The sequence below is a fragment of the Mauremys mutica genome, chromosome 6 (genome assembly GCF_020497125.1).
Source record: "Mauremys mutica isolate MM-2020 ecotype Southern chromosome 6, ASM2049712v1, whole genome shotgun sequence".
Lineage (NCBI taxonomy): Eukaryota > Metazoa > Chordata > Testudines > Geoemydidae > Mauremys > Mauremys mutica.
The window spans coordinates 74,306,964-74,321,755 of NC_059077.1; the positions used below are offsets into that span (position 1 = coordinate 74,306,964).

At 38.3% G+C, this 14,792-nt stretch overlaps 1 protein-coding gene across 7 annotated transcripts in view; it reads left to right on the top strand.

Moving 5' to 3' along the window:
• Nucleotides 1-14,792, top strand: part of CSNK1G3 (casein kinase 1 gamma 3) — a 153,962-nt gene that overhangs the window by 95,195 nt on the left and 43,975 nt on the right. For all 7 annotated transcript variants that reach the window (XM_045020930.1, XM_045020933.1, XM_045020932.1 and 4 more), the window contains 4 exons: nucleotides 8,357-8,442; nucleotides 8,570-8,654; nucleotides 9,670-9,818; nucleotides 13,558-13,653. In XM_045020930.1, coding sequence (XP_044876865.1) covers nucleotides 8,357-8,442; nucleotides 8,570-8,654; nucleotides 9,670-9,818; nucleotides 13,558-13,653 — 416 coding nt within the window. The remainder of the gene's footprint in view (nucleotides 1-8,356; nucleotides 8,443-8,569; nucleotides 8,655-9,669; nucleotides 9,819-13,557; nucleotides 13,654-14,792) is intronic.

Below are 14,792 nucleotides of genomic sequence, written 5' to 3' on the forward strand. Positions count from 1 at the left end.
ATATAGGGAGAGGATTCAGTGCTAACAGAACTGCGTTCCAAAAGACGAAATGAAAAAGTATTTGAAAGAATTTCTAAGCCTATGACGGATAAAGGCCACAGCAGGGACTCAGTGCAGTGCAGAGTGAAAGTTAAGGAGCTCAGACAAGCCTACCAGAAAACCAAAGAAGCAAACGGAAGGTCCGGGGCAGGTCGAAAAAATGCCGCTTCTATGCTGAGCTGCATGCAATTTTAGGGGGCTGCGCCACAAGTACCCCACACCTGACCGTGGATTCCGAGGTAGGGGTAGTAATCTCTGCCATGGCTGAGGATTATGGGGACGGGGAAGATGAAGATGAAGAAGAGGAGGACGACCTAGCAGAGAGCACACAGCACTCCGTGAGCTCCAGCAGCCAGGAGCTTTTTCTCACCCTGACGGAATTACCCTCCCAAGCCACTACCCGAGACAATGACGCCATGGAAGGGACCTCTGGTGAGTGTACCTTTGCAAATAGCAAACATTGTTTTTTAAGCAAGCGTTTTTTAATGATTGATTTGCCCTGAGGACTTGGGATGCATTCGCAGACAGTATAGTTACTTAGAAAAGTTTGTTAACATGTCTGGGGATTGAGTGGAAATCCTCCAGGGACATCTCGATGAAGCGCTCCTGGAGGTACTCCAGAAGCCTTTGCAGAAGGTTTCTGGGCAAGGCAGCCTTGTTCCGCCCACCATGGTAGGACACTTTACCACGCCATGCATGTAGCAAGTAATCAGGTATCATTGCATGGCAAAGCATAGCTGTGTATGGTCCCAGTGATTGCTGGCATTCAAGAAGCATCCGTTCTTTATCTCGCTGTGTTATCCTCAGCAAAGTGATATCGTTCAGGGTAACCTGGTTAAAAATCAGGAATTTAAGTAAGGGGGATGGCCATTTTCCTACTGGGTTCGTGGACTGCAGCAGCTTAAAAAAAAATCCTTTCCTGCACGTAGCTAAGCGGGGGGAGGGGAGGAGTGAAATGCCGATGATCTTTTTTGTGTTTGGTCAGCGGGGATCTTCCTCAAGCTACCAGCCACGCAGTGGGTGGGGGTGGGTGGGAAGGGTGTTGATTAGCAGGGAGCTAGCGTGGTATTAGCCATGCGTTGGGGGGAGGGGTAAATCACTGCAGAAGCCAAAAGACAGTGGCTTACCATGGCCGCATGCAAGCTGAATTCTGATGCCCGGACCTGTGTCTGTGAGATCTGTAACTCCAGAGCTGCAGGCACTCAGTATTGAGATGAAAAATGCGACCTTGTAGGGAAATGACATGTGCTATGTAAGGTGAATAGTGCTGTTCACTGTGAAAGAGTATAACCATTGTTCTGTAAAATGTATCTTTTTAAATATTTCTCTCCCTCATGCAGCTGCAAATTTTTCAAGCATCCCTCCTCCATCCCAAAGGCTAGCACAGATAAGGTGGAGGAAAAAGAAGACGCGAGATGAAATGTTCTCGGATATTATGGAAGTTACACGCAAGGAAAGAGCTCATCTGAATTAGTGGAAGGACGTGGTATCAAATTACAGGAAAGATGCCAGTGAACGTGAGGACAGGAGGGACACCCGAGATGAGAGGTGGCAGCAGGAAGACCGGCAGGAAAATCAGCGGTGGCGGCAGGAATATCAGCGGTGGCGGGATGCAACTCTGGGGCTGCTGCGTGATCAAACTGACATGCTCCGGCGTCTGGTGGAGCTTCAGGAATGGCAGCAGGATCACAGAGTGCCGCTGCAGCCCCTGTATAACCACCCTCAACCCTCACCATGTTCCACATCCTCCTCACCCAGACGTGTAAGAACGCATGGGGGGAGGCTCCGTGTACCCGCCCACTCCACCCCCGTGGACAGCCCAACCAGAAGGCTGTCATTACTGTGAAATTTTTTTACTGGCCTTCTCCATCCCTCCTATCCTCCTCCCAAACCACACTCTTACTTCTCTCCCTCTTTTTATAATGAATTAATAAAGAATTCATGATTTTTATACTATAGTGACTTTATTTGCATAAGTAAGCTGTACTCGAAGGGGGAGGGTGAGTTGCTTACAGGGAATGAGTCAATCAAGGGGGGTGGGTGTTCATCAACAAACACAGCAGTCACACTGTACCCTGGCCATTGATGAAGCTCGTTTTCAAAGCTTCTCTGATGCGCACCACTTCCTGGTGTGCTCTTCTAATCTCCCTGGTGTCTGGCTGCGCGTAATCAGCGGTCAGGTGATTTGCCTCAGCCTCCCACCCCGCCATAAAGGTCTCCCCCTTATTCTCACAGAGATTGTGGAGAATACAGCAAGCAGCAATAACATAGGGGACATTGGTTTGGCTGAGGTCTGAGCGAGTCAGTAATGTGCGCCAGTGCGCCTTTAAACGGCCAAATGCACATTCCACCACCATTCTGCACTTGCTCAGCCTGTAATTGAACAGATCCTGACCACTGTCCAGGCTGCCTGTGTATGGCTTCATGAGCCATGGCATCAAGGGGTAGGCTGGGTCACCCAGGATAACGACAGGCATTTCAACATCCCCAACTGTTATTTTCTGGTCTGGGAAGTAATTCCCTTGCTGCAGCCGTTTAAACAGAGTAGTGCTTCTGAATACGCAAGCGTCATGAAACCTTCCTGGCCATCCCACGTGGATGTTGGTGAAACGTCCCTTGTGATCCACCAGTGCTTGCAGCACCATTGAAAAGTACCCCTTCCGGTTTACGTACTGGGTGCCCTGGCGCTCCGGTGCCAAGATAGGGATATGGGTTCCATCTATCGCCCCCCCCACAGTTAGGGAATCCCAGTGCAGCAAAGCCATCCACTATGGCCTGCACGTTTCCCAGAGTCACAACCTTTCATAGCAGCAGCTTAGTGATTGCTTTGGCTACTTGCATCACAGCAGCCCCCACAGTAGATTTTCCAACTCCAAATTGATTCCCGACTGACCGGTAGCTGTCTGGCGTTGCAAGCTTCCACAGGGCTATCGCCACTCGCTTCTCTACTGTGAGGGCTGCTCTCATCTTGGTATTATGGCGTTTCAGGGCAGGGGCAAGCAAGTCACAAAGTTCCATGAAAGTGCCCTTACACATGCGAAAGTTTCGCAGCCACTGGGAATCGTCCCACACCTGCAACACAATGCGGTCCCACCAGTCAGTGCTTGTTTCCCGGGCCCAAAATCGGCGTTCAATGGATAGAATCTGCCCCATTACCATCAGGATCTCCAAAGCACAGGGGCCCGCGGTTTGAGAGAATTCTGTGTCTATGTCCTCATCACTGTCATCACCGCGCTGCCGTATCCGCCGCCTCCTCGCCTCGGTTTGAAGGTCCTGGTTCACCATAGACTGCACGAGAGTGCGCGAGCTGTTTAAAACATGCACGATTGCAGTATTGAGCTGAGCAGGGTACATGCTTGCTGTGTTATGGCATCTGCACAGTTCACAAAGCAAAAAAGGTGCGAAACGGTTGTCTGCTGCTTTCAGGGAGGGAGGGGTGAGGCTGTACCCAGAACCACCCGCGACAATGATTTTTGCCCCATCAGGCACTGGGATCTCAACCCGGAAATTCCAAGGGGCGGGGGAGGCTGCGGGAACTATGGGATAGCTACGGAATAGCTACCCACAGTGCAACGCTCCAGAAGTCGACGCTAGCCTCGGACCGTGGACGCACACCACCGATTTAATGTGTTTAGTGTGGCCGCGCGCACTCAATTTTATACAATCTGTTTTGCTAAACCGGTTTATGTAAAATCGGAATAATCCCGTAGTGTAGACGTACCCTCAGTTACTGCACAAGGCGAGTAACCTTCCCTTTCACAGCAAAGAGATTGAACTACAGTATTTGTATGAGGTGAATTGAAAAGTACTATTTCATTTATCTATCATTTTTATAGTGCAAACATTTTGTAATAAAAAAATATGCAATTTGATTTCAATTACAACACAGAATACAATATGTATGAAAAGGTAGAAAAACATTGAAAATATTTAATAGATTAATGGTATTCTATTGTTTAACAGTGTGATTAAAACGGCAATAAATCGCGATTATTTTTTTTTTTAGTTAAACGCATGAGTTAACTCCAGTTAATGGACAGCCCTAGTAGAGATAGATAGCATTCATGGAGAATATATCAATATCTCCTTGGACTTTCTAAGACAAACTCCAGAATTTACTTGTGTGTGACAAAATATGAACTTTATAGCCTGAATCTTGAATTTAAATCTCTTAATTTGTTTTTTCCCCCTCTCTTGAATAAAAACTTCTTTCTTCAAAGTAAAATTAATCTACCTCTACAGTATGTTATAGTTTGGGGAATATTTTCTAAAATTGGTACCTCTCTTGTGACTGCAGTGTGAAGAAAATGAATGTCAATGTTTGTCTTTGTCTGTTAATTAAGGGCATAACAACCCCCCTTTTGAGCCTTTGCTAGAAAGTTGCTTTTTTTTTTTTATTATTTCTGAAAAATGTTTCTGGTGGCCATCACATCCTTCTGGCTGACTCACATAGTGTTTAGTAATTTTTGATTCTTACAGTTGCATCTTGGGAAGATTCTTTCTGGAGAAGTACTGCAGATTTATCATCATAGAATATCAGGGTTGGAAGGGACCTCAGGAGGTCATCTAGTCCACCCCTCTCTCTGCTCAAAGCAGGACCAATCCCCAGACAGATTTTTGCCCCATATCCCTAAATGGCCCCCTCAAGGATTGAACTCACAACACTGGGTTTAGCAGGCCAATGCTCAAACCACTGAGCTATTCTCTCCCCCCCCCTTTAGAAAAAGCCAGATTAACAATTAATCTAATAATGATAATAATAATAGTGTAGAATACGACAATCTTAGTAAAATGTGATAGTGAGAATAAGTTACCAAAATATTTAAGCTTCGACATGATCTAAGTGGGGATCCCTGCTGTGCATCTTAAAATGTTTTCAGAAGCTTTTTCTAACTTTTATTTCTGTGTATAGAGGAGGCCTTGCTTCCAGAAGCTGCAGTTCCCTGAGCTGACTGGTTTTTATGAGAAAACCAACTTATATCTGAAAGCAAAATTACTTTATTCTCTAAAGAATGTTATATTGTCCAATGTGATTTTAGTATATTACACATGAATGTCCAGATTTCATCATCTCTGAAATTTCTGACGCATGCAATTAATTTTCAACCTTTAGGTCTTAGTAGTGTAATGTTTTATAGTCATGCAGTACAATAAAAGTTAATTTGAAATTGAATGCATGATGGATCAACTGAAGAAAATGTGTTTTGAATGTAAGTTCAGTCAAGTTTTCTTGATAATGAACTACTGATTTAGGACTAGGATGTGATCTTCCTTATAGGAGCTTTTAAATTTCTGCCCTCTCATGTGCCCTGAACCAGGAGCTGATCCTTGCAAGCAGGGCTAACTCACCCTTTCTCTAGTGCAGGGGTAGGCAACCTATGGCACGTGTGCCGAAGGCGGCACATGAGCTGATTTTCAGTGGCACTCACACTGCCCGGGTCCTGGCCACCAGTCAGGGGGACTCCACATTTTAAATTAAGCTTTTTAAACATTTTAAAAACCTTATTTACTTATATAACTAAACTACTGTTGTATGTATTATAGACTTATAGAAAGAGACCTTCTAAAAATGTTAAAATGTATGACTGGCACGTGAAACCTTAAATTAGAGTGAATAAATGAAGACCCGGCACACCACTTCTGAAAGGTTGCCGACCACTGCTCTAGTGTTTAATTTGTAATGAAAGGGGTGCTGGGGCTCAAGCAACTTTACTTGCATAACTGATGCAGCAAGCCCAGACGTGCCAGGGCTATGAACTGTCAAGTCTAGAGCTGCTGGGGCTCAGCCCTGGTGCAAATTAAGCACCACAGTTAGGAGACAAGTTCACGTCCTCTTACTGCACAAGCCTGCAGAGTAAGGCTGGCACACCTGGTGGAGCAATCTGCATTATCCTAATGCATGATGCAGTGTGTGTTCTTTCCATGCCCACTGAACAGCTCTGGAAGAGAATGCTTCTTGCGCCTTTCCATTGTCTAAGGCTTTGTTCATCTTGCACAATTACAAATTTATCTGAACTGCTAATAGAGCTTCTCCTTGCTGTTTTCTTTTAAACAGGACAATTGTTAAACTTTATCTATGCTACTAAATGTGGTGATATTTTTAATTTTGTCTGCTTCTCATTGTGAACATTTTAATCTCCTCTTATATTGACAAGTACTTCAAATCTACCTTTTTCAGACAAACTATTATTTAGAACACATTAAATGGGCTTAGCTGTTGAATACCATATGAACAGCATATTCTCTTCTACGAGTTATGGCCATTTAGCTTTTGTCTATAAAAGGTCCACTAAAATGAGTGGTCACTCTTAGAGTGCGGCTTTTTCTAGTTAAATTTTAAACAAAAAACTGCCCTATGTTCTACACAAATTACTTCAGATTAAAAATTTTTTGTAGCAATGTTTTTCACATTTTCTATAACCTAAGAAAAGATGGGAAAAGAAGCATTAATCGCTGCAAACTTTTTTCTTTATTTAAAATACATGAGTCATAAAAACAACCATTAATAGGATCCTTAAATAACTACTGGCATTGCTTAGACAACTTTAATAAATATTCTATTTGGAAACAGTTGTCGTCATACTATGGTCTGACACCTCTCATTTCTTTGCTTCTTTATTACCAAGTGCATTTGCAGGGAAACAGAAGAGTTTATTTAAATTGTTGCTTTCCCATCTGTGGACTTAATCATGTTCATGTTCATGGAAATTTATTTCATCATAGGAACTTAGGAAAACCTGTCAGGAAAAAGTACACCAACTCAGAAAAGTACATTATCTTCTTGCAGCTGTTCTTCATGACAAATGAGGGGAAAAATACAGCAAATCTGAATTGTGAAACACATACTATTTAGAAACAAAGCATCAACTGCTCTTTGAAAGAGAACTCCAAGTTAAGCAGTTTTGTCAAATTCAGTTGTAAAATATGCTACCTATTTGTCAAAATGCTGTTTCTTTTTAAGGTCAAGTCCTTTTAAAGGAATAAGCATTTTTAAAAACCGGTTCTGTTGGGAAGGGAAGCAACTGTAAAATGTAAGGACATCACAATGCAAAGTAAATTCACAATTCCCTAACTGTGTTTAAGATTTGGTCTGTAAAGGCAAATTTTGTGCTATGAACTTCCTGATCTACTATAAGGAGTAGACTAGATAAGTTTGTTCAGCCATATCTATACTCTCTTCATAAAGATAAGTAATAGTAGTAATCTATTATTGCTTTAAAACTGAGTGACCAAACAACATTATACTGTTGAGACTGAGGAGTTACTTGTGTATATATGGAACTTCTTTCAATCCAATGAATCACCTCAATTAAAAAAAAAATCCTATATAATTGTATGCCTCCATCTCCAATAGTAGAAGGCTAATATTGCTGACTTGCAGCAGTAATTTTTCTATTGGTTATAAGATCTTGGGGTATCATATTGTATAATTGAATAATCTGAAGATCATTGAATTACCTATATTGAAGACTCTTAAATATATTGATATCTGTAATTTTAAAATGTGAATAATACTTTGTCAATAAGAAATGTGTTTTCACTTCAAAATAGTCAGATTTTCAGAAACCGAAGGGCACTTGTGAATTTTGCAAATTTGAATCACTTGAGTTCTCTTTTGGAATTTACTGTTGTTGGTTTTCTTATTTTATTCTCTTGTAAACTTAATGGAATACTGTGGCTTGAATTCTGGAATTCTAATACACAGACTAGCACTTCATTAATGTAAACAAAAATTGTATTACTGCAAAGTAATTCCATTCACAGTTCTTCTCTAAGGTCAACTAGATAGGGGAATAAGCTACAGCTGCTTGCTTCCTCAATGGTGCTTTTCGACTGAAAAGTCAGTTTTCCATGTAAGACTTCTTTCATCCCCAATAAAACCTTCGGCTTCCTACAAAACTCCATTAAGTGGATAGATGGGGAACAAATATTACTTTTTCCACGTATCACATTAATTTTCATCATTTTAAGAAGGAAATTTGTTCAATGACAGACTTAAATTGTTCTAATTTAACATAGTTGAAAAATGTGGACATGTTTAATGAAAGTATAATTTTAAATATCAGATCAGTTTCCTTTTATAAAAAAAATGACTTGTATTAGTAAAATGAACATAGCAGTATTCTGCATTGGCATTTTCTGTTTAACTCTGCTCTTAATAGGATCCACAATAGGCAAAAATGTGTACTACTTTAATATAAAATTTTACATTGTTAAACTTCTAAATATATTAAAACTTTTTCTAAATCATGTGAAAAATTAAAGTATGCATTAAGCAGATGTAATAGTCTAATAACCTTTTTATTGTATGTTTCAGAACAAAGTAGAAGAGATGATTTGGAAGCTTTAGGACATATGTTTATGTATTTTCTCAGAGGGAGCCTTCCGTGGCAAGGTTTAAAGGTAGTGCTTTTAATATCCGCATCTCTCCTTTTTTAAAAAAAAGTCGTCTTCTCTATGGTGTTTCCTTAGTAAAGTTGTCTCCTAAAATACTTTCTGAAGTTATAAATTTATATCTTTCACATCATAGGCTGATACATTAAAAGAACGTTATCAGAAAATTGGAGACACAAAACGAGCAACACCTATCGAAGTATTGTGTGAAAACTTTCCAGGTAATGACTGCGTTACTGAAGAAGAATCTATGTTTAAAATCACGCTGCAGTGACTGTATACGTTACTAAGAAAAATGCCTTTCAAATACATATAATATAATGTGGTAATGAATGTAATTTAAAATACAATGAAACATCGCAGAGTTTTGTCACTGGCTGTTATTGAAGGGGATTAGGAGAGAGGCCCAAAACCACTAATTGTTCAATATATTGACATTTTATGGGGAGGAGAGAAGAGAGGAGGAAGTTTATTTCCAGTTCCAGGTAGTGATCAGTTTGTCATGAAGCATAAAATTTTGGTCTCCCTTTCATCTATAAGAAAGCAGATAATATTTAAAAAAAAATACTCATTGTAACACTTTTCTTATTGGTAGATGGACCATCACTTTGAAGTTGACTTACTTTAAACTACTTGTAACTCATTATTTTGGGCATTACTCCTGCCTCTGAGTCCCCGCTAACAATTTTTGTGGTATTATAGTTGCATTTTCCTATACAAAAAGATATTTTATTTCCCTGGTTTCTCTGTAAAAGACTCAGGTATATGAAACTGACTTGCTACACAGAAGCACCCATGAAATTGACTAAACAGAAACTTCTCTCAAAAACACAAAATAAGGGGGCGGGGGAGGAAAAAAAGTTTTCTGGTATATTAACCTCTCGGGTCTAGTAACGATAGATTTTAGCATGATTTTTAAAAGTTGATATTTTTTTGGTCTATTTGGCTCCCATCCTGCAAACATCTACACATATGGCAGTTCCATTAAATTCAATGGGATACTCATGAACATAAAGTTAATTGGTGCATAATTGTTTCAAAGGGAAAAATGCATTAACTATTGTGGAACATGAAAACTAAACTGATAAGTAAATTAACATGACATAAAATCAATCTGAATTTTATATAGAAAGCTAAAGATTTATTTGGTTTGTTTTTAAGTATCAATGATTAATGTAATTGTTTAACCATTAATAAAACAGAAATGGCAATTATGAATATTTCTCATTTGTATAGAGGAAATGGCTACATATCTGCGTTATGTAAGAAGGCTAGATTTTTTTGAAAAACCAGACTATGACTACTTAAGAAAACTCTTTACAGACTTATTTGATCGGAAGGGCTATATGTTTGATTATGAATATGACTGGATTGGGAAACAGCTGGTGAGTTCAGTTGAGCAAAGATGCTGTATTTTTGTCTAACCAGTTTTTTAACTATAGTAGTTAGTCTTAATATTTGTATGATTTTTCTTGTATATTATAAAATTTACTAAGATTATGAGTCAAGCTACTTTTGTGAAAGCTGCAGAATAGTTTCCATTGTAATCCCCTGTTTTTACGTATTGTGAAATTTATGAAATATCACATTTTGGTCTGAGATTTTTTTTGTACCGGGTCTCTTCCCAAAGGTGTGGTGGTGTTTTTTTAAACATCAAATAAAATTCCTTCCTCTGTTTTATAATAGGAGGTTGTAGGAATTCTAATCATTTTTTTAGCAGAGTAACAGTTTGTCATTTGAAACTTTGCAAGGACAGAGTTGTCATTGGGAGTGTGTGGTTGTTTCATTTTGGGGAATTTTTTCCAAAGTTTTAAGCAACTGAGAAATCACTTCTCAGCATCTGAGGTTTATAGCGGAAACTATACTAAAGGCCTCGTTCCCTTTGTGACATCAAAGTGCACATCTTCCCTCTCCAGCCTGACAGGCACATGAGCTGCTGCTTTCAAGCTTTTCCTGAGACGGGTATCTTGAAGGAGATTCTAAGTACTTCATTAAAATACTCAATAAAAATGTCCTTTTTAAAACATTTTTTTACTACTGTCAGGAACAGTAGAAAAGTTTGCGTGTGACTAAAGGATTAGACCCCAAAGTTAGGGTCTCAGTTGATCAGAAAATGGTGGGGGATAGTATCTGTAAAAAATTCTGACTTTTCACTGAAAAATTAAAAAAATTCATTTTTTGGCCAAAAAGCCCCAAACTTTTTTGAGAAAAGCCAGACAGAAAGTCAGTCAAAGACTCACGGAAAATATAGTCTAAGTCATGCTCCAATATTCTACAAGTTCTAAGCTTTCATTTTACAAAATTCTGTATTTGGGTTATAGAATTTTTTTCTACAATAATCTTGTAACACTTTCTTCTCTTTTTACTTACACTAAATTTAATGTCATACTCCTGTATATACATATTCTTATCTACTTACATATTTTGATAACTTATTCTCACTATCACATTTTACTAAGATTGTCATACTCTACATTATTATTACTATTATTATTATTAGATTAATTGTTAATCTGGCTTTTTCTAATTTTTGAGGGCTTGGCTTTGCAACCCAAATAACATTCAGTTAACATTGTTTTGTTTTGGGTTTTTTGTACATAACAATTATTTTGTATTGCAGTAGTGCCTAGGGGCCCTGTCACGGATAAGGTTCCTGTTGTGCTAAGCAGTATAAAAACACAACTAAATGTGTTCTCTGCTTAGAAGAGCCAACCATCTAACATGAGAGACAGCAGGATATATATTCTCTTCATCCTTGCTTACATGCAATAATGTATACAGGGATGAAACAGTGACTTCAAAGCTAACCTTGATCATGTGCATAATTGATTCTTAAGTGTAGGAAAGTATGTGTCAGTTCCCTATGAAACAACTGTGTGCTTTTTATATACACGATTTTATAGGATTATGGCATATACATAGTACTACAGTATGCAGCACATAAAGTTATAGCAACAAATGTAGCTTTTAACAAAAGTTAATATTCTGTAGCACTCAGAAGGGGACAGTCCAAGTTTGAGGGCATCTGAAATCTTTTATTTGGCACATTCTGTCTTTGATTACTTAACCATGCTTGTTTAACATTGTACAAATATACTCTTTCAATAGATTTTCTTTACTTAAAGTAAAAAGGTAGGAGCTTCCCTGTTTAGGATTTGGAAATTCTGTTAGCTTCTACAAATTTGAAGTGTGTTTAAATTCCACAATCTGGAACTATTTATACATCACCAGAATGCCTTCTCCCACACATGCTTAGATGGTGTATAGGAAGGAACACCTTCCTTGGGCATGATCAAAGTGAAGCTCCCTGCTGTGCATCTTAAAATGTTTTCAGAAGCTTTCCTCAGTCCCTACGTACCTTCTGTCCTCAGCAACTTTATAAAGCTTTCACTACTTAGCTAAGCTGGTCTTGCACATAGCCTCAGTGAATCATTCCTTAGTTACACATCTTACAAACTAAGTGAAAAAATTCCATTGTGAATAGTTGGTAAATAATTTTTAAAAAGCGAATAAGATGGTGAACTCAGATTTCCTCTAGAACAATGAAATGCACTGCTTTTCAGTAAGCATTCTTCCCAGACAAAATTGTATCTTTCAAGCCCCTGCCATTTTGATTGTCTGTTTTAAAAATAAATAAAAAAGAGTATAAGAAAATTTGTAAAATGGTAATATCTTTCATTTACACTGTGTTCACATTCAAAAGTGACTTAATCTTATTTTTCTTCATACTTCATACTTTCAAAGATGGCAGAGATTAGTCATAGAAGATTTCAGCCTGAAATCTTACAGGAAGCTATCAGTAACTGGAATAGGTTAAAACAACAAGGAGTCCTTGTGGCACCTTACAGACTAACACATTTATTTGGGCATAAGCTTTTGTGGGATATAACACACTTCATCAGGTGCATGGAGTGGAAAATACAGTAGGCAGGTATAAATATACAGCACGTGAAAAGATGGGAGTTGCCTTACCAAGTCGGGGGGTCCGTGCTAACAAGTCCAATTCAATCAAAGTGGATGTGGCCCATTCCCAGCAGTTGACAAGAAGGGGTGAATATCAACAGAGGGAAAATTATTTTTTGTAATGACCCAGCCACTCCCAGTCTTTATTCAGGCCTAATTTGATGGTGTCAAGTTTGCAAATTAATTCCAGTTCTGCAAGTCTGCACGTTCTTGTAGTCTGTTTTTGAAGTTTTTTTGTTGAAGAATGGCGACTTTTAAGTCTGTTATTGAGTGACCAGGGAGATTGAAGTGCTCTTCTACTGGTTTTGAATGTTACAATTTTTGATGTCTGATTTGTGTCCATTTATTCTTTGCATAGAGACTGTCTAGTTTGGCCAATGTACATGTACAATGATAGTCTATTACAAAAAGTAATTTTACTTCTATTGATATTCACCCCTTCTTATCAACTGTTGGGAATGGATCATATCCACCCTAATTGAATTGGCCTCATTAGCACTGACCCCCTGGTTGGCAAGGCAGCTCCCATCTTTTCATGTGCTATATATTTATACCTGCTTACTGTATTTCCATTCCATGCTTCTGATGAAGTGGGTTATATCCCACAAAAGCTTATGCCCAAATAAATTTGTTAGTCTCTAAGGTGCCACAAGGACTTCTCGTTGTTTTTACTGATACAAAATAGGTTAGAATGGATACTTCATGCAACTTTAACTGTAGTGGGACCAACACTTCTAGCTGGAGTAGTGGCAAACTTTTCAAATTAAAATTTAAGAAAACAAAAATTCAAGGAACTCATCACAAAATGTACTTTCTGCTTTTATTTGGACCATTTTACAGTAACTTGTCATGTCCTAAGCGTACTAGTGAACGCATTACAGCATAGTCTAGTGAAGTCTTCATCATTGGGCATCATTACAGCAAGTTGCTCCTAAATTTTTGAGAAGGGAGAGCATGTTACTGGTTTTCGTGAGGGAATTACCAAGTTTGAGAATTAGTGAGGGTCTGCTTCATGACTTGCTGTTGGTTTTGTATGGCCAGATCTCTGTACATTTCCATGGCAGGTTCAGAAACGTTTTGGATTACAATTCAATAATTGTTGGTATGTAGAAAACTTAAATATTTTTTAACAATTTGCTACATAATATATTATGTTTGTAGCCTACTCCAGTGGGCTCAATTCATTCAGACCCCGCACTGTCATCTAACAGAGAAGCACATCAGCACAGAGATAAGATGCAACAATCCAAAAATCAGGTATGCTGCTCACCTAAGATTTTACCAGCATTATTTTATGTCATCATTTCTATAAAGTTTGTTCTTTATGTCAAAACAGCTTTGCTATTGCTTGTGTTACACAATTTCAGATTGACTCCAGTTTCTGCTGTCCATTTTTCTCTGTTTGCTGAAGGTAGCCTTTATTAATGCATGAATGTTTTTGGTTTGTAAGCCTTAAATAAAGGTCGTAAAGGGCTGTCGTGTTTTTAAGTTGTAATTATAAATAAATGGGAGCCTTTTGTCTTTTTTGATCAACTGCATCCTAAGGAGCATTGCTTGTATTTTCTTCCTTAGTTTTTCTGTTTAATCTTATAGTCTCTTACTTTGCACCCAGTACAGTGACTCACCCACTAGTGTTAAAGGGTTCATTTTCCTAAGATTGTATTTTTGTCCCATCATATTTATAATTCACTGCCACCTTAGTAAATTCAAAAGGCAGTAAAATTTGTGAAAATTCTAGATTTTCTGTTTCAAGTATTCTTAGGATTTTCTTAGAGAAAATACTTAATGCACAATCATAGGCTGTAAGAACAGATGGACTGCTTAAGATTTGAATTCACTGTTACCTGGTGGTCATAGCATGTACAATTCTGAGGTAATATTACCAGAATGTTGTCATGAGAAAAATGTATTTTAAGTACTTTCTTACAGATCAATAACGGTTTTATGTAAAGGTTGAAATAGTATCTGAACAAAATTTATAAATCATATTTTACTTTGATATACTTCACCCACCCTGTGTGTGCGTGCGTGTGTGTGCATATGCACATTTGGTTTATTCTGGTATTTAAAAAAAAGTGTATAAGCATGTAGTTACCCACTTTATACATACAAATGAGATTTGCATACATAATTTAGGTGGCTGGTTTCAAAAGCTTCGCCCTAAAAGGTTTATGGTTTCTGTACAAAAATCAGTTATTTTAAAGGATATACTAGTGCCAAACTAGTGGAGAATTACAGTATGCTGATAACTTTGATCAGTATTGTGATTTTATACTTTAGTTTGTTTCTCAGAAAATTTCAGGCCTTTGTTGATGCAAGGGTAGGAATATACAATATAGTAATTGTGCACTGCATTTTGTGTTGCATTTGCTGAATGTATATTTTCAGTTAATATA